This window comes from Myodes glareolus, chromosome 7, assembly GCF_982192425.1.
Source record: "Myodes glareolus chromosome 7, mMyoGla1.1, whole genome shotgun sequence".
Classification (NCBI taxonomy): Eukaryota; Metazoa; Chordata; class Mammalia; order Rodentia; family Cricetidae; genus Myodes; species Myodes glareolus.
The window spans coordinates 73,122,335-73,146,361 of NC_142032.1; the positions used below are offsets into that span (position 1 = coordinate 73,122,335).

The 24,027-nt window shown below is 44.1% G+C and overlaps 1 protein-coding gene across 1 annotated transcript in view; it reads right to left on the minus strand.

Annotated features, from left to right (window-relative positions):
- Positions 1–24,027, minus strand: part of LOC125413694 (scavenger receptor cysteine-rich domain-containing protein DMBT1) — a 104,791-nt gene that overhangs the window by 76,491 nt on the left and 4,273 nt on the right. The window contains exons 2-7 of the mRNA XM_087908694.1: positions 22,824–23,138; positions 20,716–20,748; positions 10,983–11,048; positions 5,859–5,918; positions 3,410–3,727; positions 1,393–1,431 (exon numbers count right to left, since the gene is read on the minus strand). Coding sequence (XP_087764820.1) covers positions 1,393–1,431; positions 3,410–3,727; positions 5,859–5,918; positions 10,983–11,048; positions 20,716–20,748; positions 22,824–23,138 — 831 coding nt within the window. The remainder of the gene's footprint in view (positions 1–1,392; positions 1,432–3,409; positions 3,728–5,858; positions 5,919–10,982; positions 11,049–20,715; positions 20,749–22,823; positions 23,139–24,027) is intronic.

Consider the following 24,027-nt stretch of genomic DNA (forward strand, 5'->3'; position numbering starts at 1 on the left):
GAGCAATACTAACTGGACCAGATAGGTAGAGATACAGATAGATGGTGGATAGGAAGATAGATAGATAGATAGATAGATAGATAGATAGATAGATAGATAGATAGATAGATAATAGATAGGTGATAGACAGATAGGGATATGGCACAGATTTGAGAGGTGGGTTTGGGGATCAAGGGAGGAGTTAGAAGGGTGAGGGTGGGGTGAATTTAAGGCAACTTTTCTATACTCACTGTATGAACTTCTAAGAAAGGAACCTTTTGCAATCATTGTTCAGTTTACTACTTTTATAATTTACACCTTTTCCAAAAAGAGATTTTGCTGCTCAGCACTTGGTGGGTGTGTCTTAGGATTATTAAAGTGATAAATTGGTCTAAAGTAGCTTCCATACTTAAGCTATTGGCATAGATGTGTCTGAGTTTGAAACACTTCTCATCTCTATGGAAACTTTTAGTTCTCTGCTAAGAAGACACACATGGATCAGATCTTTCTCTCTCGTTATTCCTTAGCCGTGGGTTCCATTACTTTTGTCAGCCATGTCTGCCCATGCATATCTCATGATCTCACAGAGCCAATGAGCAAAGCACTGCTTCAGTTTTGCCAGCTCAGACTGAGCTGTGTGGGACGTCCATACATGTGGTGATAAAAGCGGCTGGCCAGCCACCAACTGCCATTTCTTGAAATGATGCTATTAAACATATACTTTTAGTAGAAAAACATGGCCTGAGTCATCTACCCATCTATTAGTGATTGCGTTTTACATCCACTGTCCGCCCATCTGTGTTTTTCACCTGGTTGTCTGTTTGTCTTTTCCAACACTTAGTTCAATGGCAGTGTAACCAACTGTCTATCCTGTCAGATTTTCTGGCTGTGTGGTGACTGGCTGTACCCACCAGGTACTTTAGGCATCATCGTCATTTTAGCTTTGTATCAACAAATGGTGCTAAGTCTATGCTATGCCCTCTGGAGGGTCTAGAACCCAGGACAACAGTCAAAACTGGAAGAAGAGTGTATTATAAACAAGGTGTAGTGCAGGGGAGTGTGAGGGGAGGGCAAGGGGCAGAGAAGGCAAGGACTCTCTTCACAGCGGGCCCCTTCTGAAGTAACGACTGTGGGTCCAGACTGTAGCATCATTACACAAATGGTCATACGTCTAACCTTCACTCGTGGTGTTCTGACTGGAGAACACAAGAATTGTCACCTTTCCTTTGCTTGGAACTCCTTTGAGTGGCTGGAAATAAAATTGTATCCCTAAGTACACTGGCCTTTTCTTTGTATTCTTCACATAGAACAATTTCAATGGGGTGACCTAGACTAGGTAGGAACATTCTGGCACAGTTTCTTTGGAGAATCTTTAAGACTTGAGCATAAAAAAAGAGGATGTTGAGTTCTTACCTGAAACCATGGTTTCATCCATGACAACGAATGAGGATTCTGCCAGACACAAAAAAGAACATGTGGCCCAACAGCTGACACAGCACACCTGGCTGTATATGAGAAGATTGAGGAACTCATGGCAAACATAGTGCCTCAGGCCCTCCAGGACTGCTGAACCAGTCTCTAGAGGGATGACCTGAGTGTTGAAAGGCCGTATGGTACAATACTCAAGCAGTTCTAGCTGAAAAGATCTCTTTTAGACTTTGGTGTATTACTCTTTTGTCACACATAAAAATATGACCATTGTAAAATTAAGGGTTTAAAATAAAAACCAAAGACATGAAATTCTAGCTCCTAAAGTCTCAGTAACCCAAGGTTCTTGGGATTGGAAGCCTAGGATGTAGGAAAAAGAAGACATAGCACTTCGCGGACCAGAGTGATGACTCTCGTCAAGCCCAGGATTTTGAGTTTAATCTCAAGAGCCTGTGCACAAAAAGCTGGGCTTAGTGACACACACTTGCAATCTAGTGCCAAGGAAGCAGAGACAGTTGGCTCACTGGCCAGCAATACTAGCCTAACCACTGAGCTCTTGGACAATAAGAGTCCTTGTCTCAAAAAAATAAGGTAGATGACAGACAGTGCCTTAAGATTCCCCCCATCTCTCACACACAAACAAACATAAATACATATGTGCATGTGCACCCACATATACAATAGCACAATCATGCACACATTCAGCTTTCCTTTGACTCAGTGTTGCTAAGAGATACTTAGTCTGGTCTTAAAGATGCAGGGGCTCCTCCAGGCTCCCAATATCTCCCTTTTATCAACTCCCAACTCACATCATCCATTGCAGATTTTCCTTCTGGATCAAATCATTCCCACTTGGCAAGGTTGACAGCTAGTGGAGGATGCAACTGAAACTTTTCCAGACCTTGGGACACCCAGCTTTATTCCTAATTCACTCTCTGACTGAGTCTTATCTAAGAGCATGCCAGTAAGAGACCTCAAGGTCTGATGAAAAAGGGGGAGACTGGGCATGGGACACTCTAGGGAGGTTGAAGGATCACCAATAGTGATGGAAATTTTCTGGGGCCAGGCTGTACCAGGAACAAGGCAGAGACATGGAGTGGACACGGGAGCTGCCTCACTGGGACAGCCATTCCCTAGCTATTCCCCTAGCCATTCCCCACTTGAAGGAAGCACCTTGGCCAGATCTCACATTTCAACTGTGCCCTACCCATCCACTGGTCTCTGTCTCCATGTACCTCATAACTGACTGAGCAAAGTGTTCTATAGAAGTCTGGGGAATCAATTATCCTGTGTGTAGAATGCACAGTAGAGGAGGTGGGGGGCTGGGCCCGATGGCCTTGAAGGCACTGTCTACTCTCCTCTTGGACAATCAGGTGGTTACATGTCTTGTCTCTCTGCTGCTCCACTGCCTCAGAGAATAAGACAAACCCAGTTTCCAGCAGAACCTCTTTCCCAAGCCTCCAGCGAACCACACACATAAACATCATCTTCCCTACCTGGTTGTGTCCTCGTTACATAGTCAGCATCTACAACAGTGAGACATGAAAACAGCTGCAGTGAGACAGTGGCCCGCTGGCACGTGTTCAGTGGTTATTTTTACACATAAGGTAATAATTAGTTCATCTTCATTGTGAACATAACTGGATTTGGAACCGCCTTGGAGACACCTATGGACATGCCTACAAGGGTGTTTCCAGAAAGGTTTAGCTGAGGAGGGAAGACTACAATCTTCCGGGTGAGGGGTCCCAGGCTGAATAAAAGGGATACATGTATAAAGCACTCCCCAGTCTGGTCTGTGATGTCATATGCAATGGGACAAGCTCATTCACACTTCCATCACAATGACAGACTTTGTCCCCAAATTGGGAGTCAAAACGCATCCTTTCTTCCTTCCACTTTTTTGAATATTTTGCTACAGCACAGAGATCTGTAACTAAGATAGATGTGAAGGGTGTTCTCTTGGAAGGGCCGAGGCTAGGCTCTAAGAGGCATGTGGCTTTACCTGAACAGATGACACCAGCATCTTCAGTATGGTCACAGTTGTGGGAGAACCAGCCAATGTGGGAGCATTCCTCCAGGTGATCCTCGTGTCCCTTGCAATGTACGTTGTCAAGGAGAATCTTCCCGGAACCTTCCCCAAAGTAAGCTTCGCTCACAGCAGAGATAGCCCAGCCACACCCTAGTTGCCTGCAGATGATGTTTGCTTCTGGCAGATCCCAGAGGTCATCACACACAGTCCCCCAGACTCCCTGGTAGAAGAGTTCTACACGGCCTGCACATCTCCCAGGGTTGCCTGACAGCCGCACAGGGAGCCAGCCTCCTGGGGAAGAAAAAGGAGGCAGGGAGTAATAGTGCCTTCTCAGCCCACTGATGGCTATTGTCTACCACCTAGTCTCTCTTCTTGTTTTCCTTGCCTGCCCAAAGCAGCCTATGTAATTACCCTACTATGTCTGTTCCATAGAACCTATGGTCTTTTCCTTATTTACATCCTGTTTCAAGACAACTTCACTGTGAAGAGTCCTTTGCAGAAACAGACGTTATTCTATTTCCCTATTCTCTTTACAATGAGATGCTCCTAGCTAGAAGCTAGGCTTCTGTCCTCCCTGTTGGCATTGTGCTTGGGGTCTTTGGTTCATCCTGATTTTGAGGGCATGCAGACACAGCTTACGCCCTGGGCACCCTGGAGCATCATGTGACTAAGCACAGGTGAGCATGCTGGATGGTGAAGGACATGGAGCTGGCTGTTGTATTCACTTCAGTGGCAGCTATATTGCTTCCAGACATGTAAGGGGGCCAATGCTAGGATTGGCAGCTTCGGCTGACTTTCCAGTGAGCCACTTGCACAAGGAAATCAAAGCCACGGGCAGCAACTCTGACCTAACACAGCAGCACTGCCCAGCTAACTTCCAAACACATAAGCAATAGTTTAAAAGGGGGGAGTTATTTCATACCTCTGTGTTTTGGGGGTGGCTTTACATGGTAATAGGTAACATAAACATTTCTTTATCCAGAGTCCCTTCTAGAGAACCTGCTATGCTTGTAACCTAAGGAAGCGCTGGATCGAGGTAACATATCCTGGAAGGGAGTCTGCCTGGTCAGGATGGCAAGAGTTGTTCACATGGACTCTAGAAGAATTTGTGCACAGCTGACCTGGGTCAGACTCTATTTGGATATTTGGAATAAGAAAGAGAGCAGTATGGAATAGGGGCAGAAACTTCCCGTGTGGGTAGCAGTATGCCATACAGAAATGTAAGTTAAGAGGGAAGTTTCTTAGGGCCGTGACTGATAGCCTGGGATGAGGTTCTACACCTGTAATCTCAGTGCTTGGGAGGCTAAGGCAGGTGGGGTCTTCCCATGGAGTTTCAGGCCAGTCTGGGCTACAGAGCTAGACCTTGTTTGTTTGTTTGTTTTTTAAAAAAAGTAAAAATAGGGTCATATTGTGATTCTGTTTCTTTTTTTTTTCTTTTATTTCTTTCTGTCTTTTTTTTCTTAAATTTCCAAAGTGATTTCTAAAGCTTCTGTAGTAGTTTACACTCCCACCAACAGTGTGCCGGGCCCCCATTTGACCCCACTCATGTCAGCGTTTGCTGTCCTCTGTGTCCCCGATGATGGCCGTTCTGACTGGGGTGAGGTGGGATCTTGAAGTAGTTTTGATTGGCATTTCCCTGGTAGCTAAGGGTGGTGCCTACTTTTTGAAGTATTTGCTGGCCGCATGCATTCCTTTTTTGGAGACCGTTATGCATCTTGCTACAGTCACTTGCACATCATGTGCACTGCCCCTGAGTTCCCAATAGCTAGCAATGGAGTCAACCTAGATACACATTGACAAATGGATGCATACTATGTACTCCGTGTACATAACTGGGCATGACTCTGCTCTAAGGAAATCATAAAAATAGCGAGTAAATCAATGGAATGGGGAAATTACACCTGGTGAGGCCACCCAGGCCCCCGAAAGACAAATGTTGTATGTTCTCATTCACACACAAGGAATTCAAATCATGTGTTTTATGAGCTTATCCTTGAATTCTCATGAAATCAGGAAATTAGAAGGCCAGTTTATGGACTGATGCATACTCATCAGGGAGGGGGGAAATCGATTATAGGTGGAATGAAGGAGAGAGAGAGGATGCTGAAGTCCTAAAGGTGAAAGGAAGCACTCCCAGAGAAAGTGGCCCTAGGATATCTAAGAAAGCAGCCTAAGCGTGAACCTGATCAAGCAAGGAACCTTGATTTCTGCTTCAGGATCCATCTGGATATCCTGCCCTGACTTCCTGCAGTGATAGACCATAACCTGTAACTCGAAATAATCCCCTCCCCCGAGACTGCTTTTGGTCAGAATGTTTTTATCACCGCAACAGAAAAGAGACTAAAATGGCACGCAGCACATAGGTCTCTGTCCTCTCCCTCCTGAAAGGGACATCCTCAGGAGGAAATGCAAAACAACCAACCTGATGGTTTGTATGACTCGGGGTCTAGTCCTGGAGCACTGTTTGGTGAACCGTCAGCACCTTGGGAGTAAAGAAAATTAACATGAAGGTCTACAGCAGTGTTTGCATTGTGACCCCAAAAACATGAAATAGGAGCTAAATATTTCTGAAAAGACGAAGCAGCATTGACATCCGGGGACAATTATAGCCTCAGACCACCACAGACAGTGCCTGACCTTCAGGACTAGATTAGAGCTCATAGATTATTTGGAGACAACAGATATTTCCTAAACGGCCCTTATAGAACAGAACGATAGAGAGCGCTTGATAGAATTCATTTGATGCAACAAACATCCCATCGCCTGAATATCCCATCCTCTGCTTAAATAATCTCCGATCCTGCCATGGATACATCTCTCTGACTGTAGTTAGCATGTGCTTTACTCTCCTAGTCCAGGGAGATCTACTGTGATCCTTATGCTGCTGGATTAATAAAATGAGTTTTATAAGGGCAAGTTTATCTAATGCAAACACTGAAAAAAAAAAACGTATCAATCCAGGAGTGTGTATGTGATGATGCTGTAACCCCAGACTTTGGAGTAGGAACAGAAACAAGAACCACCAGCTCTGAGTCTGCTAGAGTGGACTGTGGAGATACCATAAAGGTCAAACTTAAAATATAGACGACAGTACAACGTGTTGACAAGGATTCAGAACAAATGTAACGTTTATACATTTCTTATGGCAACTTAAAAAGGTGTAGCCATGCTAGAAAATGATGTGCAAACTCTTGAATGTTTATGGTGGCTTTTTCATACCAGTGAAAATCAATAACCAACTCAATATCCATAAATTATGAGTGGATAAATTTTGACATCTCCATACAATTAAATAGGGCTTAGAAATAAGAAAGCATGAATTAGAATAACAAAGAAAGAATTAATATTACCAATAAAAAGAATAGACACCAGGAATTACCTGAATAACTCATTAAATATTATACAAGAATCCCAGCCCAGTTGAGTGTGATAGTGCATGCTTTTAATCTCAGTATTCAGGAGAGAAAGAGACAGCCAGATCTCTATTGAGGTATAATTTACCTACAGCAACATTTACCAGCCTGTTGTGTACAGAGTTCTAGGCCAGTCAGGCTATGAAGAGAGAGCCTGTCTTAAATTTTAAAAAATAGACCCCTAGTACGAAATGCTATGCTTTATCTTGGGTCTTCCACAAAAGCAGCAATCCTTCTTAACCCCTGAGCTGTCTCTCTGCCACAAATGTTATATAGCTTGACGGTGGTGAAAGCTTATATACCTGTAAGTATTACAACTCCTGTAAGCATATGGTAAATTTTGCTGTAGGTAGATTATAGCTCAATAAAGCTGAGTCATAATGCAAGGGAATTGCCTTTGTGCAAATACCGGGCTAGAATGTAAGGGGCATAGACACAGGAGGCAGGTAGAAGTCTGTTGTCATCTAGAATGGAAGGGACAGTGGCTCCTTGGATCTGAACAGTGGCCATGACACCAAAAAAAAAAAAGGCCATGAGTGGAATCCTGGGCTCATTTGAATCTGCAATGCTATGATTTGAATGCAAAAACATGTCCCACTCAAAGGCTCATTTGTTAAAATCAGATTGCTTGACTAATGGGCTTTAGGGGAGTGGTTCTCTCTGAGGAGTTTAACTTCTTGGTGGATAAATCTATTGATGAGCTTAGAGCTGTCAGCGGACTACTAGGAGGCAGAACCCGGTTAAAAGAGTTAAGTCATTGGGAGTGTTTCACTGATGGGTCTCCACGCCCCTGGTTCTATACGGTCTGGCTTTTGGCTTCCTAGCCACAGTGAGGTGAGCAGCCCTGCTCCGCTACATCCTTCCACCACCACGACCTGCCCCTTATTGCAAGTCCCAAAGCAGGGGAGTCCATCCACTTCTGAAACTTTGTGCCAAAATGAAGCCTTTCTCTCTTAGCTTTTTCTCCCAGTCACTTCATCTTAGAAAGCATTTGACACACCAGCTGTCAGTTAGGCACTGCGTATGCATAGCCATAAGCATGTATCATGAGACAGGGAAGTCAATCACATCATCTGACTTACTGGGGAGACTCATTTTTGATGATGGTGATGATGATGATGAAGATGATGGTGATGACAACTTTGATGGTGATAGTGATGAAGACGACAATGATGAGGCTGGTGTTTCTGTTTCTATTTGTAAGGATGAGGACTGATCCTTTGAAGTTATATTTGAAGACAGCAATTTTTAAAGTATAGCCCACTGAGCAGCATCGTCAACATCTTAGACTTATCAGGTAGGCAAACTGTGGTCTGAATGAGAATGGCCCCAATATGTTCATATATTCAAATGCTTAGTCACCAGGGAATGAAACTTAGAAGAATTACAGGGTGTGACCTTGTTGGAGCATGTTTGGCCTTGTTGGAGGAAGTGTGCTACTGGGGAGTGGATTTTGAGCTTTCAAATCCTGTGCCAGACCTAGTCTCTCTCTCCTCTCTTCCCTTCCCTCCTCCTCTCCTCCTTTCCTCCCCTCCCCTCTCCTTCTCTCTCCTCTCCTCTCTTCTCCCTCTTACTCCCTCTGTCTGATGCCTCTGGATCGAGATATAAAACCCTCAGCTATTGCTCTAGCGCCATGCCTGTCTGCTCCCCACCATGAAGATCATGGACAAATCCTCTAAAACTGTAAAGCACAATCAAATGCTTCCTTTTATTATAAGAGTTGCCTTGGTCATGGAGGATCTTCACAGCAACAGAACAGTAACCAAGACACAAATCATTACACGGTACCCTAGACCTACTAAGAAACGCAGAAGGTAGTGTTGTTGGTTGTTTTTGATACTCTTTAGCTCTTTGGGGGACTCACCATCCAATTCCCAGATAAATCACACAGAGTCTTTCTTATAAATGACCAGCCTTAGCTTGGCTAGCTATTCTTAAATTAGTCCATCTACCTTTTGCCTCTGGGCTTTTGTCTATATCCTATACACCTCTCTTTACTGCTTACTTCATGCCTTGCTGTGTAGTTGGGTGGCTGACCTCTGGACTCCTCCTCCTCTCACTCTTAGATTCCCTCTTCCCAGATTTCCCCTCCCATTTATTCTCTCTGCCTGCCAGCCCAGCCTATCTTTTCTCCTGCCTTGCTATTGGCTGTCCAGCCCTTGACTAGACCAATCAGGTATTTTAGACAAGCAAAGTAACACAGCTTCACAGGTAAACAAACGCAGCAAAAAAATGCTAAACATCTTTGCATTATTAAACAAATGCTCCATAGTATAAACAAATGTAACATATCTTCAAATAATATTCTGCAAGAGGGGAGGACCCGGTGATGTATGTTATACTAGGCCCTTCATGTGCTCCTGATGTGCCACAAAATTTGGAAAGCACTGCACTATGATAAAGGGGTGGAGCGGGGTTAAGATGGACTCATGGTAATTAAGTGTTTGAGACACTCTGAAATCATACACACACACAACTTTTCAACTGTTGTTATCCCTTGACAGACGTTAAAGGTATTGTTTATGATCTAACAATTCTGGAAAACAAAAATAGTCATTTACTCTCAAATAAGCACACGTGGGGTGATGATCAGACTCAGTGGGTAAAGGCGCTTGCTGCTGAGTCTGATCAGCTATGCTCAACCCACGGGCTTCACTTGGTGAAGGGAAAGAACTGGCTTCTGAAAGTTTTCTTTTGTCCTCTACACATGTAGCATGGCATGTATACACACACACACACACACACACACACACACACACACACACACACACACACGCACGCACTGTAATCGAAAATTCAAATAAGCAGTTTGAAATCCATGCTGTTCACATTCTCAGAAGAGTGTATTTTGAAGGCCACAGCTATTGCTGGCTGTGTGTATGGCTGTAGGTCCATCCCCTGGAGCATGGGGTGGCTTCACAGTTACCACATTACTGAAGAAAACTGACTCTGCCCCCATACCCCCAACAGTTACCAGATACCAGCAGCTGCTCAGGCAGAGATGGAACTTCATAAGCCCCTCCCACATCCGTGCTGGGATTGTGTCTGAATTGGTGTTATGTAGGTCTTGTGTAAGCATTCAAAGCCGCTGAGCCCATGTGTATACTAACAGTGCTATGTCAAGCCAATGTCACTGTTTTGATGTTTTCTACTACCTCTGGCTCTTATGATCTTTCCATCCCCTCTTCTACAATGACCAGGGAACCTTGTGGGGAGGAGGCATGAGACAGATGTTCCATTTAGAGCTAAGCACTACACAGTCTCTTATTCTATGCACACTGACAAGTTGTAGGTCTCTGTATTGTTATCTACTATAAAAGAAAACTTCTCTGGTGAGGATTGGAAGATATACTAACATATAGATATAAAGGTAAGAACTTAGGGGTCAGTTTATTACTATATAATAATATTAATGCTATAGTAATAATAGTAGTTTTTCCCTAGAGCCTGTGACCTAGACAGTCACATATGTGTTTATCTGTTTATTTACTTACTTACTTACTTATTTTATCTATTAATGGTACTAGGCATGGGTTCCATCTGGTGGGTGGGCTTTAAGTCTAATCTGAAAGGGGTTGGTTAATCCCATGCCCTTTGGGCTGCTACTGCACCAATAGGACATATCTCGCCAGGCCAGTTGTCATTGTGGCACACACAATTCACAGCTAGGGATTACTTTTGGTTACTTTTCTCTCCCACTAGCATGCAGAGCACATTTCAGAACTAGGAAAGCTAGCCAACAGGGTTGGCCACTTCACCTTGAACTGACTCATTTCTTGGTAAGAATGGAAACCAAGAAGATAAAACATAGGCATTGAACACGTCTAGGTAATGACACAGGGAGGTTTTGAGGGGATCTGTTTGTGGTGTGTGTGTGTGTGTGTGTGTGTGTGTGTGTGTTCTGAACTTTACAGCATTTCCCCAGAAGAGCAAGACTGCAAAGGTTGCAGGTGCCAAAGTCCTCTGGGGTGGGCAGGGGGTAGGGTGGGTGTCAACTGATAGCCAGGTGTAGAGGATGGTGAGTCCTCCCACTGTGGTGTTTTCTCCTCCACTTTAGCAACCTGCAGCCGCCCTTCCGCTCCCACTCGAGCTCCTGACGATCCCCAGCTGTGGATCATAGAACGCTCTCTTACCTTGGAGGCTGAGCCGGGGCACCTGCGCCCTTCGACTAAGGGGCACTGAGTCGACCACAGGTGGAACTGGAATGATACGGAAATGGGCGTGAGAACGGATGGTCCTCCTCTGAGACAAACGCAGGATGCATCACAGAAGGGTTCCACTAGGACCTGACAAGGACCACAGCTTGGTCTCACCTTAACCCATCACCTGGACTCACAAGCTACTTGATTTTTAGTGAAACCCGAGCCAAGGTCAGAAGGCTGACAGAAAGCTACCCAGCAAGACCCTGCTGTCCTAAGTGTTTCCTTCCTCTTCACCCGGCATAGACTCCAATGACGATCCCTGGGCAGTCACTGAGGAACTGGACCAGTGTTACAAAAGCCGCGGTATCCATGAGAACACTGGTTGTCTTCGGTGACCCCAGAGGACATTATATAACCTAGTGACTCGTCTGCTCCACAGTCTGTCTAGACGGTGAGGCTACACATGACAGAACTGATGATGGAGGCACCGCTCTTACCTGACAGGACACTTGGAGACTTCCCACCATCCAGCGATCCTAAAACACACACAAAACATTTGTCAAAAGCGACTTTCTTTATCCACTTGCTCACATGTGAAACATTACAGCACTCTCTAAAGAAGGAATTATACAAGTCAGGTTCCTCACATTTTACAAAGTGATTTACTTCTATGTCCCTCTGTCTAGCAGGATTTGGAGCCAAAACCCGGGGGGCATCAAGAGAAGTCAAATGACTGTCTCCTCCGCGTACATTTGATTTGTTCAGGACATACTTCTTTGGTGTCTAACGTGTGGCAAGCATTGTGTAGGGACAAAGAGATAACGAGCAGAACAGATGAAGACACCCCCCCCCCTCCTTGGTGTTAAAGTGTGGCACTGCAGGTGACTTTGAGCATCACACATTCTCCTTTTGTCCCTTAGCAGTACATCTGTCCCCTCCCTGGAGAGCAGCCCATCCATTCTGCAGGTCTAGAAGGCTGGACGTGGCACTAGTGATGTGGGCTGAATAGGCACAGCTTCTCACTTTCTGATTTACTCTTCATCAGTCACTCGGATGAGAATGTCAAGAATTTTAGTCATTCTCTCTCTCTCTCTTCTCTCTCTCTCTCTCACCTAAACTGAAAAAGACTAAAGTTCTGCACCCCCAAAAAATGTCAAAATGTCCTCAGGAAAACAAGTGGATTCACTCTGGCTGTTAGAGGAATAAGAGCTAATGGTGGGGGCATACTGGGACCTGTGTCCTTCATAGGTGATGAGCATGTGACTTCAGAAGAAGAGCCAGAGTGAGAACATTTTGGGCTCAGCTCATTGATGATCCCCTTGTCTCTCAACTCCCATCATCTTAAAGGGTCCTCTTGGTCTCTAAACCGGCAGTGCTCCTGGTCCGTCCTCAAGTAGAACATTTGTGGGGTTTGTAGCTTATGGTGCTTTGGAGACCAAGGTCTTAGGACACCTCAGTCAGGTTGTTGCTGTTACCATTTCATGGGACTTGAGGACAATATGAAACCTATTTGGGCATGAATCTCCTCATCTGGAAAAGAAAGCAAAGAGGCCTCTCATGCAATCATTGGGAGACTCAGAGAAGAAAACGCACTGGAAACTTTGGACATAGAGGATGAAAACGATGCCACTTAACAGAACTAGGCAGGAGCCACAGCTCTAACCTGAAATTTCTGACAGCACAGTTGACAAAAAAAAAGGTACAGGTAGAATTAATTTTCTTAGTAATCTTACACAATTCAGCACATAAAGTCTTATAATTTAAATATGTAATTAATGACATTCTCTTTATTGATGCGGGAGAATTGTCTGTATTCTGTCAATCATATTTTAATAAAATGCTGATTGGCCAGGCAGGCAGTATAGGTGGGAAAACCAGACAGGAAGTAGAGGTGATGCAATGAGAACAGGAGAATTCTGGGAAGCAGGGAGGTTCCTCTGCCATTCCTGCGCAGACCACCGAAGAGGCAACATGTAAGCTGTCACACTGAGAAAGGTACTGAGCCCATGTGGCTAACATAGATAAGGATAATGGGGTAATATATGTTATAAGAGTTAACAAGAAGCCTGACCTAATGAGCCAATCAGTTTATAATCTTATGGAGTCCTGTGTGTGATTTTCCTTTGGGGCTTGCCAGCTGTGAGGTACTGGGCGGGACAGATACCCCAACAAGCTGGCCCCTCATGTTACACTTTATCATGCTTTTTTTGAAAAGTTTGTATGTGTGTCTGTGAGGTTCTGCATGTCTGTGTGATAGTGGTGTGTGTGTGTGTGTGTGTGTGTGTGTGTGTGTGTACGTGTTTGTATGTGTGAGATGCATGCACATGCATATGTAAAGAGGCCAGTGAAGGACATCTGGTGTTCTTCTATATCACTCACTGCCTTATTCCTTTGAGACCGGATCTCCCACTGTACTTGGAGTTAGAATACCCAGTGATCCTCCTGTCACTGTCCCCTCCCTCCACCTCACAGCACTGGGGCCATATAGGCATGTGTGAATGTGCTTGGATATTTATGTGGATGCTAGGGTTCTGGATTCAGGTCTTGAGGCTTACACAGAAACTGCTCTTACCCAGAGCCGTCTCCCCCAGACTCTAGGTAATTTTTTTAGAACCTTCATTAAGGTATAATTTGTGCACTATTTTCAATGTATGCAGACTGATGAGTTTGGAGCCAGAATACATCTGTGTAAGCATTGCTATAATTAAGGGAATGATTCTATCTCCCACCCCCAAGTTTCCCTTTGTCTCAGGTATATGCGCAACAAGAATGCTTAACAAGAGCTGCCCCCTTCACAAAAGTCCAAGTACCTAGTATAGTGTTAGCATTCTCTAGGTCTTTAGAACTCTCTCATGTTGCTACAGAAATCATGCCTGCTGAACAACAGTGTCCCACTTCCCTAAGCCTTCAGAAGATGCTGTGAGTACTTGATGTACACAAAATAACTCAGTCCCACCAGCTGTGTTTTCAAGTACTCAGTTGCTGTGGGACAATGGTTTTACCCCACAAAGATTTGTTTCTTGTACTTGTTTAATAAAATGCTAATTGGCCAGTAGCCAAGCTGGAAGTATAGGAGGGACGACCAGGCAGGAAGTAGAGGCGGGACAATGAGAACAGGAGAATCCTGGGAAGAGGAAAAGGTCAATCAGTAGTTTTCACCCAGATACAGAGGAAGCCAGACACAGAGTAAGCAAGGTATGACTGCCTTGCTGAAAAAGGTACCAAGCCACATGGCTAACACAGACAAGAGTTATAGGCTATAAGAGTTAATAAGAAGCCTGAGCTAATAGGCCAATCAGTTTATAATTAATGTAGACCTCTGTGTGTTTTATTGGGATTGAATGACTGTGGAAACCGGGCAGGACAGAAACTTCAGTCAACACTCGGTGACCACACAAACCCTGTAGAAGAAAGGGCCTGATTCTCAGCAGCTCTGACACACTATGAATTACACAACTCACATTTGAATTATTGAAATGGCAGTTTCCATAGACAATGAGACAGTATCACCTGTCACAGTGATAAATAAAGTTGGACTGTAACAGTGACTCCTGTTCACTACAACTGGAAAGAGGTGAGCCTGTGACTCACCAGCTTGGGGGAAATTAAAGTTTCCTATTTCAGATTCTTCCTTGACATTAGCCAGGTGCTCTATTTTATTTTCTAAGTTCAAAGAGTGTGAAGTGACTCTTTGGTCTTTTCTCTTTCTCTAGTACAGGCGAATCCTTTCATCTTAGACCTTTTCTTTGTGAAATGTAAAGCTTTGAGTCCCAGTGTTCTTTGACAGTAATTGCAGACAGACAAACATAAATCTGGCTAGTGCTGAGTCCAGACAACCCTAGTCCCCTTCCCCTCAAATCACATGATCTCGGGTAAAGCTGGTGGTCTCCTATAATAACCTTCGCCACAACTTAAAGGCAGTAAATTTAGTGACAGTGATGGGATCCTACCTGATGCAGTAGAACTTGAGTTCACTTTAGGAGATGGTTGAGTTGAGATGGCAGCAGGCAGAACTGGAGTAAAAAAATATTTAACAATAATTGTTCATGGTGATCCAAGGACAGTATGGCATTCAGGGCTCCCTGTGACTTCACATGGTACAGTGTGCCTCAATTCTGAAGGCCCACTGCATAAGTGATAGAAACACTAACCTACCTGTTAGCCTCTAATCCTCCAACCCCTAGATCAATCAATGTTCCTTATCCTGTCCCTGCTAGGCTTTAAGCCCAAATGCAGGTATTCGATGTTCTTCTGTGATAATTATGTTCTCTCTAAGAATTGGTCTGATGGTACAGCATTTCAAGATCTCTTATTTGCTTTTTATGCTTATTTTATGCAGTGCTCCATTACTATAGATTTGTTAATAGGTTTTATACTACCTGTAGGCCTCACACTGCCTGTAGGTGCTGTATTAGTGTCTACAGTTGTCACTCTGTCTGTAGGTGTCATGTTGTCTCTAGGTTTGTACTTGTGTGTAGGTAAAGCAGTGTGGGAGTCACTAAACTATCTGTTGTCACCCTACTGATTGTCAACTTAACAGAATCTAGAATTGCCTGGAAGGAGGACCTATGAGCATGCCTATGAGATGTTGTCATAATTGTGTGAATTAAGATGGGAAGACCTGCCCACTCTGGGTAGCACCATTCCCTAGGCTGGGATGCTGAACTGTGTAAGTGAAGAGAGGGAGCTGAGCAGCAGCGTGCACTCATCACTCTCTGCTTCCTGATTACTGCTGTGACATAGCCAGTTGCTCCTGCTGCCTTGATTTCCATGCCATGATGAACTACACTGTGATCTGAGAGACAAGCAACCCTTTCTCCTTTAAATTGCCTTTGTCACAGCAACAGAAAGAAACTAAGAATCTTTCCCACCGTGATGACTATACCTCTAAACTGTGGCCCCAAAGAAACTCTTCCTCCTTTAAGTTGCTTCTGTCAGGTGTTCTGTCACAAGGATAACACTAACCTGGAAATGGATCTGCCTTTTCAAGACATTCCAGAATAAACATAGCCTGCATGATGCTTTTCCTGTAGCTAAGTGAGACCCATTTTAGATTTAGAAACTCTAAAACTACAAGGCAAAAAAAAACCCTGCATTGTTTCAGTCATTAAATAATGATACTTTGTTGATGTCATAGCAAACTAGCACAACAGGCTAGTATCATGACTGAGCAAATGACTCTCCCTCTGAAGAAAATTTAAAACATGACATTTGCCAAAATTGAGGGAGTGTGAGAACTCCCAGAGCAACTGGTCAAACTGCACTGAACAATTACAAAACTTATATAATCAAAACATTTTCTAATATTTTCCAAAAAATAAAAGTACCATAAGCTATCTTTTAAGCAGTTACTGAATCTATTGCAGTGACATTCTTGAGATCACTTGCACACAAATTCAATATCCAGGGCAAGTTAGGACAACTCTCTTGAGGGCACAACTGAAAACCTACTTGTTCATCCTCTTCTCTCCTGGATTAGATGGGTAACTATACATGCCCAGGGAAAGCAGCAGTAACAATTATGACAATAATAAAAACCACTCACCTAATAATATGGTTCCTGGATTTCCACCACCTAGTGATACAAATAAATCAAGATATTTCTTATTCAATTCAATTGAGTGATTTTTATTAGGCATATTTATTAGTCTAATATGATAGGTCTGAAATACAAAATGGGAAATCAATTCCTGGTGAAATACAGGCTCTGGGGTTAAACAGGATCTGAGAAATATTTGCTGAATTGATTGCTTTGAAGAATTTCTAGGTTAAAGCCTTTACAGGTGGCTCTTTGGAAGAACTGAGGGTAAGTCAGTCACCATAGGAACTAGGGCCACTTGTTGGTTCTGGGAAGTTGTTCACTGCTGGGCACAAAGCAAGAGGATGATAACACATCATAAACTGAGATACAGTCTCAGTTCATGCTTCCCTTGGAGCTGAGTGGACCCTCAGTGTACAATGCCATTAATCTTTTCTATACATGATTAATCATGTCATAGAATGTCATTAAATTATATCACATGTTGTAACATAGTACACTATAATTTGTTATGCATCATAAATACTGCATATGTCAGATTATTATATACCAATGTTGACTTATGATGTGACTACATCATAAGCCTGAAAAAGACCATAAGCCAAAATATCTTGGGCTAAAATATCCTAAATAAAAAGCCTTGTGCAGTGGTGTAGGTTGTCATTCAGCTCTGGAGAGCAGAGATAAGCAGGACTCTGGGGTTTGCTGGCCAGCTAGCCTAGTCTACTAGGGGAACTCCAAACCAACAACAGACTCTGACAAAGGACACCTAAGGTTGTTCTCTACATGCATGTGCATATGTGTCCAAACACACATGTCCACACACACATATGAGAGCATGCACATACCTCCACAAAATAGGGAAAACAAATTTCATACAACTAATCTATCAAATGTCCAACTTTAACAACACAGCACCCTGTAGATACTGGCTGTTTTCTATGCTGACTGGTTGATGTGTTTCACTGTGGCTGCCCAGTATAAGGAAAAATGGTTTTATTCCATGCTACTGTCCTGAGAAAAGATAAAGCTCAAAACCCAAGCACCACCCCTTAGTGGGATTCTTCTCATCATGGGTATTTGTGTTATTTCATTTCTTTCTTAAAAGAGTAGTATTTGAGGACAATGCCAACAGTATCCTAATTTCTATACTCCTGGCACTCAGCACAAGGTGTGGGGTAGTCTTGTAAGCATGCAGTCAGCTGAATTCTGGAAACTCTCCCAAGCTGTGAATGTGTGTCTTTCGACCAAAGAGGTACCTTGGGAGGGTAGGCAGTGGACGTGCTCCATTCTTCCAAAATGACCTGCTTTTTAGTTTGGTTCGGTGTGGTGTGTGGTGTGGTGTGGTGTGTGTGTGTGTGTGTGTGTGTGTGTGTGTGTGTGTGTGTGTGTGTGTTTAAGTCCCCACTCCCTTGCATCTGTTGAATCAAAATTACTTTCACTTGTCAATCTTATGGCATAAAATGGAAGCTTTCTCATTTGGACATCCTCTCCCAATTTTGTTTTTAAAAGTCTTGGCAACTTCATGATTTAAAGTTATCAGACATAATTAAAATTATAATTTACATGGTGTAACAAAAAAAACAAATCCAAAGCACCAAAGTATGGTTTCTATTTAATGCATATTGCTTTCTTACAATCATGAAGTTTAGAAGTCATGTCAAGGCAACATAAATACACACACACACACACACACACACACACACACACATACAGTACTACAGATTTCAAATGATTGATAGTAAAACATATATCTGTGATATACATGTATATATGTATATGCATGGTATATAGAAATTAGAAATGTAAGGATAATGACCACATGGGTGGTAGGGAAATAAATGGAAAATCTACCAAACAACTAACTGATCCTTAGCTAATTACTACTAATTACTAGGAATTGATTATTTTTAAACCATGAGTCTCCTGGGATTGAAAGGGTGATGGAACATTCTGTGCTTGGTAAGTGGTGTTGGCTGAGAGGAAGTTACCGTCTTTGTTTATTGATTGCTGACTCTCACCAGAACACTACACCTATGCCTATCTTTCATCCCAGAGGTATCTATTTGAAGCTGTTACTGACCAGTGCTGCTCTTGGCTCTCGGATGAAGTAAGGCAGCCCTCTCTCACTAACCCCTTTCCCTGAGGAGAGAGGAGAGGCAGGATAGAGGATGGGCAGGGGTTAAAGCAAAACTAGAAAAACTATCTCAGATGGGAGGAGACCAGATGGGTCATACAGAATGTGACAGAGGGAGCCTCTTCACAGTGTGCATTCAAAGGACTTCTCTCTGTGGGAGTGGGGTTTTGTCTGAGCCCTGACAATAGGAAAAGTTGGGTACTGAAGAAAGAGCTGGGACAGGTCCTAATTGGAGACAACCCAGTCTATTTCGAGGATTATACAAAGCGTCAGAGGCAGATTAATGCAAGATGAGGGCTTTCCTCAGTGGTCAGAGACATGGGAGCCTTTGAGTGATGCATGCCTTAATCTAATCCCAGCACCTGCAGGATCATGAGTTTAGCTTTCACTCTAAACTACAGGCTAGCCTGGCTCTATATATAGTTTACATAGCTAGAAAGACGCACACATGCACACGCATCCACATACACACATGTACACACCCCCATTAACACATGTATACACACATGCATACACACACGCATGTGTGCACATGCACGCACATGAACACATGTATATACACATGCACACACGCACACACACACGGGGGAATGGAAGGAAGGGGAGACAGAGAGAACACCAACAAAGCAACTTTTTGGGGGTTTTGTGCACAGAGACAGTTATGTTAGGAGAGTAAGAGAAGTAAGTGGCAGCTTGCAATAGTTGCCATCACCAGGAAGAATGATAACAAGACTCTGTGAGATGGAATTCTTGTGGCTGGGAGATGCTAAAGAGTTTAGCATATATTTTGAAAGTAGAAACAGAATTTCATGGTGTATTGGTTGTGTAGAGTGAAGAAGGAGAAACAAGGAGGGTCTCCAGTTTCTTCCACTTAGAGACACTAACTGAGCAGGAAGGAAGAGGCGTCAGCTGTCCACCAAAGCCAATCTAGACCTGATACTACCCAACCGACTAGCACAATTCCCCTGGCTAAACGGTGACACAGTTCGTGGCAATGTGATTAATTTTCTGATTCTGTTTCATCATCAATAAAATGGAAATTTAAAAAGTACCTAACTCATGGGGGGGGTTCTGAAAATTAAATAAGTCATGCATAGAAAGTGTTTAGAATTAAATCATTTAGTACTGAAGTCAGGAACCTATGCCTCCGTCCTACCTCACAGCTAGCAACCTCCCACCCTGCCCCGTGTGTGTGTGTGTGTGTGTGTGTGTGTGTGTGTGTGTGTGTGTGTGCGCACGCGTACACGCACACCTGAGCCAGAAGCTGATAGTGGTATCAGTGTCTTTATCCATCATCCATCCCTCTCCATCTTTTTGGTTCTATTGACTCAGGCTCTCCCACTGAAGCCGAAGCTCATCAGCTCAACTAGGCTGACTCTGACTGGCCAATGAGTTAGAGATCTGTCTATCTCTGACCTCTTGGCTCTGGGGTTCCAGGCACCCACCACCAAGCCCAACTTTTTTTTTTTATGTGAGTGCTAGGACTTCATGCTTGTGCAGGAGAAGTTTACACCAACTGAACTGTCACCCAGCTCCAGAACCTGATTCTGCAAGGGAAATTTTATGTGGAAATAGACAGATCCATGGCTTCATGACTGCCTGTGTTTAGTTTCATGTTGGCCCCAGCTATTTACTCAACACCGTGACGTCATTTGGCCTGTGAAACTTAAATGTTCCCAGAAGAGTTCTGACCTCTGAACTAAAGACTCAAATAAGCCTGAGGGTGAAGCTCCCACCCAGAACTGTCACACGCTTCAGTGGTGATGGCACTTGTCACCATTCCAAGTCTGTGACCTTCAACTGAGACTCACTGTGAGGTAGGTGTTTTGTCTCCTCTCTCAGAAGGTCATACATGGCCTGTTATGACCACTGGCACTAATGAAGTGGCAGAAATGGAACCTAAACCTGCTGCTGCCAAACTCCTGAGAGAGGGCTGGCTGAGTACAGAATATACAGCATGTCCTCTCCAAATCTGGCCCAGCAAGGGTTAAGAAGTCAGAATCAAATGAGAATGAAGAGAAGAGTTTCAACATGAAAATACCTCCTACCTTGGGGCCCCACCAGTGGCTCCTGGCCATTCCCTGCAGGGAGAGGGGTTGAGAATTAAGCGACTGTTGGAACAGAAAAGAGCTAATGACAGTTAGGTCAGATTCCTTCCCCAGCTATTTGCCTCACAGAGTTCAGAAGAACAGTCATTAAATGGTCCTATGAACCATTTAAGGAATCACCCCACCTTCTCAATGGGGGAGGAATGATTTTGCTTTAACCGCACAGCCCTTGGGAAGATGAAAAATATTACAGACTAAATCAGACTTGAATAACTGGCACAAAAGTGAAGCTAATTATTTAGAAGGAATAAAGCGAGCCAAGAGCCACAAACATTTTCTACTTAACATCAGGAATATTTTAAAGTTTATTTTTAAATTTTGTTTATTTTAAAAATATCCCTTTCTTTTCATTTTATATGTATGAGTTATTTGACTGTGTATATGCATTGCGCTGCATGAATGCCTGGTGCCCACAAGAGGTCCGAAGAGGGTGCAGGACCCTCTGAAATAAGATGGTTGTAAGCTGTCATGTGGGTGCTGGGAACAGCGCCCAAATCCTCTGCAAAGGCAGCAAGGGCTCTTAACCACTGAGCTATCTTTCCAGTTTTTCTATGTTTAATTTTGTGTGTGTGTATTAGTATATGCATGTGGGTACAGTGCCCGTGGAGGCCAGAAGAGGCTGCTAGAATCCCTGGACCTGAAGTTAGATACCTTTGTGAGCCTCCCAACATGGGTGCCGGGAAGTGAACTTGGATTTCTATAAGGGCAGTACATGTTCTTAACTGCTGAGTCACCTCTCCAGCCCTGGGTAACATCTCAGTGGCTCAGGAATGCAGACAGTGTGGCCACTGGAATACACCAACAGATGACCACTCCCCCTTAATCCTTTAACAATAAACCAGAGTCCCCTCCCATTTGGTATACAGATGTATCTTGGCATTGATAATGTGCCGAAAATTAGTCCCGTGATAGGTGGAAATCTAGAGTCATGTTGCATCTCTAGACCAGTGCTTCTAAGCTAGGGGCAATTTGCTTTGCAAAGTGACATATTAGATGTCTTTGCTGTCACAACCACATTGAGGTTACCACAGTTGTGGGCGAGTAGAGACCAGGAATGCTATAAAACAGCCCCAAAGCCCAGGGCAGCCCACCCACCACCAAGACTGACCCAAATGTCCGCAAGGCTGGGAGGGGAAGCCCAGCCCCCACACTGACCTCGATACTCTCTACTTCCTCAAAGATTTGTAAGTACCGATCCTTTCCTGTGAACTCAAAATCAACAGGACAAACTAAAGCTATTCTAGGTCACAATTGTATTTGTGTGTGTGTGTGTGTATGTGTGTGTGTGTGTGTGTGTGTGTACAGAGGCACATGTGTTGGGGGCAGAGCTCAGCTCCCATCCACCTTGTTTTCTAGGCCAGGGTCTGGCCAGTGAGCACATGCCACTGCTCCTGGTTTTTTTACATGGGATCTTGGGATCAAGTTCAGGTCCACACGCTTACATGGCAATCCCTTTACTAACTGAGATATCTCACCAACTCTATTTTTTTTTTTGAGACAAGATTCCTCCCCCTCCCCACTCCCGTGTGAACCAATCTAGCCTGAAATGCACTATGTCACGTGTGCTGGCCTTGAACTTTAGCTATCCTCCGCCCTCAGCTGCCACAATGCTGTGCACCGCTGGGCTTGGTTTGTCTTGCGAGTATTAATGGGAAAAACTTATCTTCATTCTATACAGGGCCCTTGAATGAGTCACCTCACTGGTGGGTCAGGTTATCCCTTTATGGGATGTCTTTGAATCCTTACAATGAAACTTCTCATGTCTGTCACTATGTTTTCTGTGTAAAATCCACTTCGACATCTAGTGTCTGAAAATCCTGAGCTCAAGGCCTGAGCCCTTTACTCTACCTGTGCCTCTTTATGTCTGGCCTACCCACGCAGCAGGGTCAATCTGTGGCTGCAGATGTGGATATAAAGGTTCCTTGGGCTGGAGAGATGGCTCAGCTGTTAAAGGCTAGACTCACAGCCAAAACTAAAAGTTCCAAAGGGATTAGTGTGGTTGCAATCTTGAAAAGATGTGCACTGTTGGAGGGAGAGGTGGCTCTTACCTTCACAGATGACACTGGCATCTTCTCCGGGACCACAGTTATGTAGGTGCCAGCCAGCATGCGGGCACTGTCCCAAAAAACTTTCAGTCCCAGTACAGCCCATCTCATCCAGCAGAAACTCGCCTGGGCCATCACCAAACCGTGCCTCAACGGGGGCTTCGAGGGCATGCCCACAGTTCAGCTGTCGGCACACCACGTGGGCCTCACGCAGGTCCCATTGGTCATCACAAACCCTGCCCCACTGGCCATGGTAGAAAACTTCTACTCGCCCAGAGCATCTTCCTGACCCATTGGCGAGCTGCAGCTGTGGCCAGTCTTAAAGATACGAAAGCGTCGCTGGGAGGGAGCTACTCCACTTGGATCAGTTTCCCTAATTACACCACACGCCCTCACTATACAACACATTTGAGCAGATGGCACAGGCGATCCTATCACTAACAGGATGGGCCTGATCCTTCTTAGCACAAAGGTCATAATCTAGCAACAGAGGTGAATTCTGCCCCATTCCCACTGAGTTGGGACTCAGGAAGAGCTGGGAGAAGTATCTAGCACATTTAATCCTTAAGGTATCCCAGCGGCAATAACTACCACTTCTCTAAAGTGAGCCATTTTAATCTAGAATTAAATGGAGATCTGCAAGAATGCCAAGTGCCAGGAAGCAAAGGTGATGGTGGTGGTGGTGTTCATAATGGTTTGAGAGTGGATAATGGATAGTTGGGATGGAGATGTCTTTTTTAAGTGACAATGGTCTCAAGGCTTGGAGAGGAGTAGGAAGGAGTTGTACCAAGAACACCTATGAAGTGGGTAGAACGTTCTCTAACACAGTAAGAAAAACAAAAGAATCTAAACAAAGTCTATAGCGTGTTATTAATGGGGTGAATGCATAGAGAGTCTTTGGTGACTTCATTCTGTTCAGTAAGATTTGTATGGCTAAAGATTTACCCACTAGTTAGAAAACCTTGCCAGATCACATCCCACAAATGGCTAGGAAACCATGACTCACCACCAGGAAATGGTGTTAAGAGTTCAGCATCTAAGAGCAAAGATAAATAAACAGGAGTCACTTCCACGCAAAAGAGCCCACCCAAGGACACTGTGTGCGTGGCATCTCACAGAGTAGACATTAGCTGGCACCATGATGGCATGCGGGAAGGAGGTGTGTGTGCAGTAGGATCTGATCGGTAAAAACTGATTCTGAGTTCAC